This window comes from Protobothrops mucrosquamatus, unplaced genomic scaffold (genome assembly GCF_001527695.2).
Source record: "Protobothrops mucrosquamatus isolate PMUCROS unplaced genomic scaffold, P.Mucros_1.0 scaffold39212, whole genome shotgun sequence".
Lineage (NCBI taxonomy): Eukaryota > Metazoa > Chordata > Lepidosauria > Squamata > Viperidae > Protobothrops > Protobothrops mucrosquamatus.
This window is the reverse complement of record NW_015424944.1, coordinates 1-1,301: the sequence shown is the minus strand read 5'-3', so window position 1 is coordinate 1,301 and position 1,301 is coordinate 1. Positions and strand designations below refer to the sequence as shown.

At 45.0% G+C, this 1,301-nt stretch overlaps 1 protein-coding gene across 1 annotated transcript; it reads right to left on the bottom strand.

Annotated features, from left to right (window-relative positions):
• Positions 1 to 45: 45 nt before the first annotated feature.
• Positions 46 to 1,295, bottom strand: LOC107302250 (zinc finger protein 501-like; the record flags this gene model as incomplete). Its single annotated transcript, XM_015831349.1, has 1 exon — positions 46 to 1,295. A coding segment is annotated over exon 1 (1,250 nt), but the record flags the coding sequence as incomplete, so codon positions are not given.
• Between the last annotated feature and the right edge of the window lie 6 nt (positions 1,296 to 1,301).

Here is a 1,301-nt window from a genome sequence, read left to right as displayed (position 1 = left end):
TGGTCTTTTCGGGAAAAGCATTTCCCACACTCCCTGCATTTGTACGGCTTCTCCCCCGTGTGGGTTCTCTCGTGAACCCGAAGCAGTGTTGCTGTGAGAAAACACTTCGCACACTCCCCACATTTATAGGGCTTCTCCCCTGTGTGCCCCCTCTGGTGTCTCAGGAGTTGAGCAGACTCCACAAACCGTTTCTCACATTGTGGGCATTGATAGGGTCTGTCTCCGGTGTGAAGCCTCTGATGTCGAATGAGGTGTGCCTTTCTGGAAAAACATCTCCCACATTCTGGACACTTTTCCTTTTTTTGCACTTTGTGTTTTATGCCTGTGTGAAGCTTTACATGGATCGAAAGCTGGGTGTTGCGAGTAAAGCTCTTTCCACACTGCACACACTTATATGGCTTCTCTCCTGTGTGAATCCACTGGTGTTCTGTAAGATATTGTTTCCAACGAAAAGATTTCTCACACTCCGAGCATTTATAGAGTTTCTCTCCTGTATGTATTTGGCAGTGACGTCTAAATTGGAATGAATGAGCAAATGCTCTCCCACAATCTAAACATCTGAATTTTTTTTCTCCTCTGTGAACATTCTCATGAAGTCTGAGGCTTGATATCAAACGAAAAAATTTTCCACACTCGATGCACTGATAGGGCTTCTCTCCTGTGTGGATTGTCTGATGTTGAAAAAGAGCTGACTTTTCAAAAAAGCTTTTCCCACAAACCTCACATTTATAGAGTTTTTCTCCCGTGTGCCTCCTTTGGTGTCTCCGAAGTTCGAAAGCAGTCAGATATCGCTTATCGCATTCTGGGCATTGATGGGGTCTTTCCCCAGTGTGAATTCTCTGATGTTGTAGCAAGTATGACTTGCTGGAGAAACATTTCCCACATTCTAGGCACGGTCTGCTTTCCTCCTTTGTATGTATTTTTTTATGTCTGCAAAGAGATGAACTGCGAGTAAAACATTTTCCACACACAAAGCATTTATAAGGATTCTGTCCTGTGTGAATTTTCTCATGTTTTTTTAAAAAATGTTTATAACGGAAAGATTCCCCACACTCCACACATTGATAAGGTTTCTCTCCGGTGTGGATTTGATGTTTAAGCCGCTCTGGTTTGTGAGGAAAGCGCTGCCCACATTGCATACACTTGCAGGGCTTCTCTTTAGTTGGGCTCTTCCGAGGCCTAGAAAGACACCATCTGCTGGGAAATCTTCCCCAGCGCTTCCAGGATTCCTGAGATCTCTTTCCCTGGTGGATCCGCTGATGGGCTCCAAGGTCCGAGCCTTTAGCAAAACGCATCCCGCA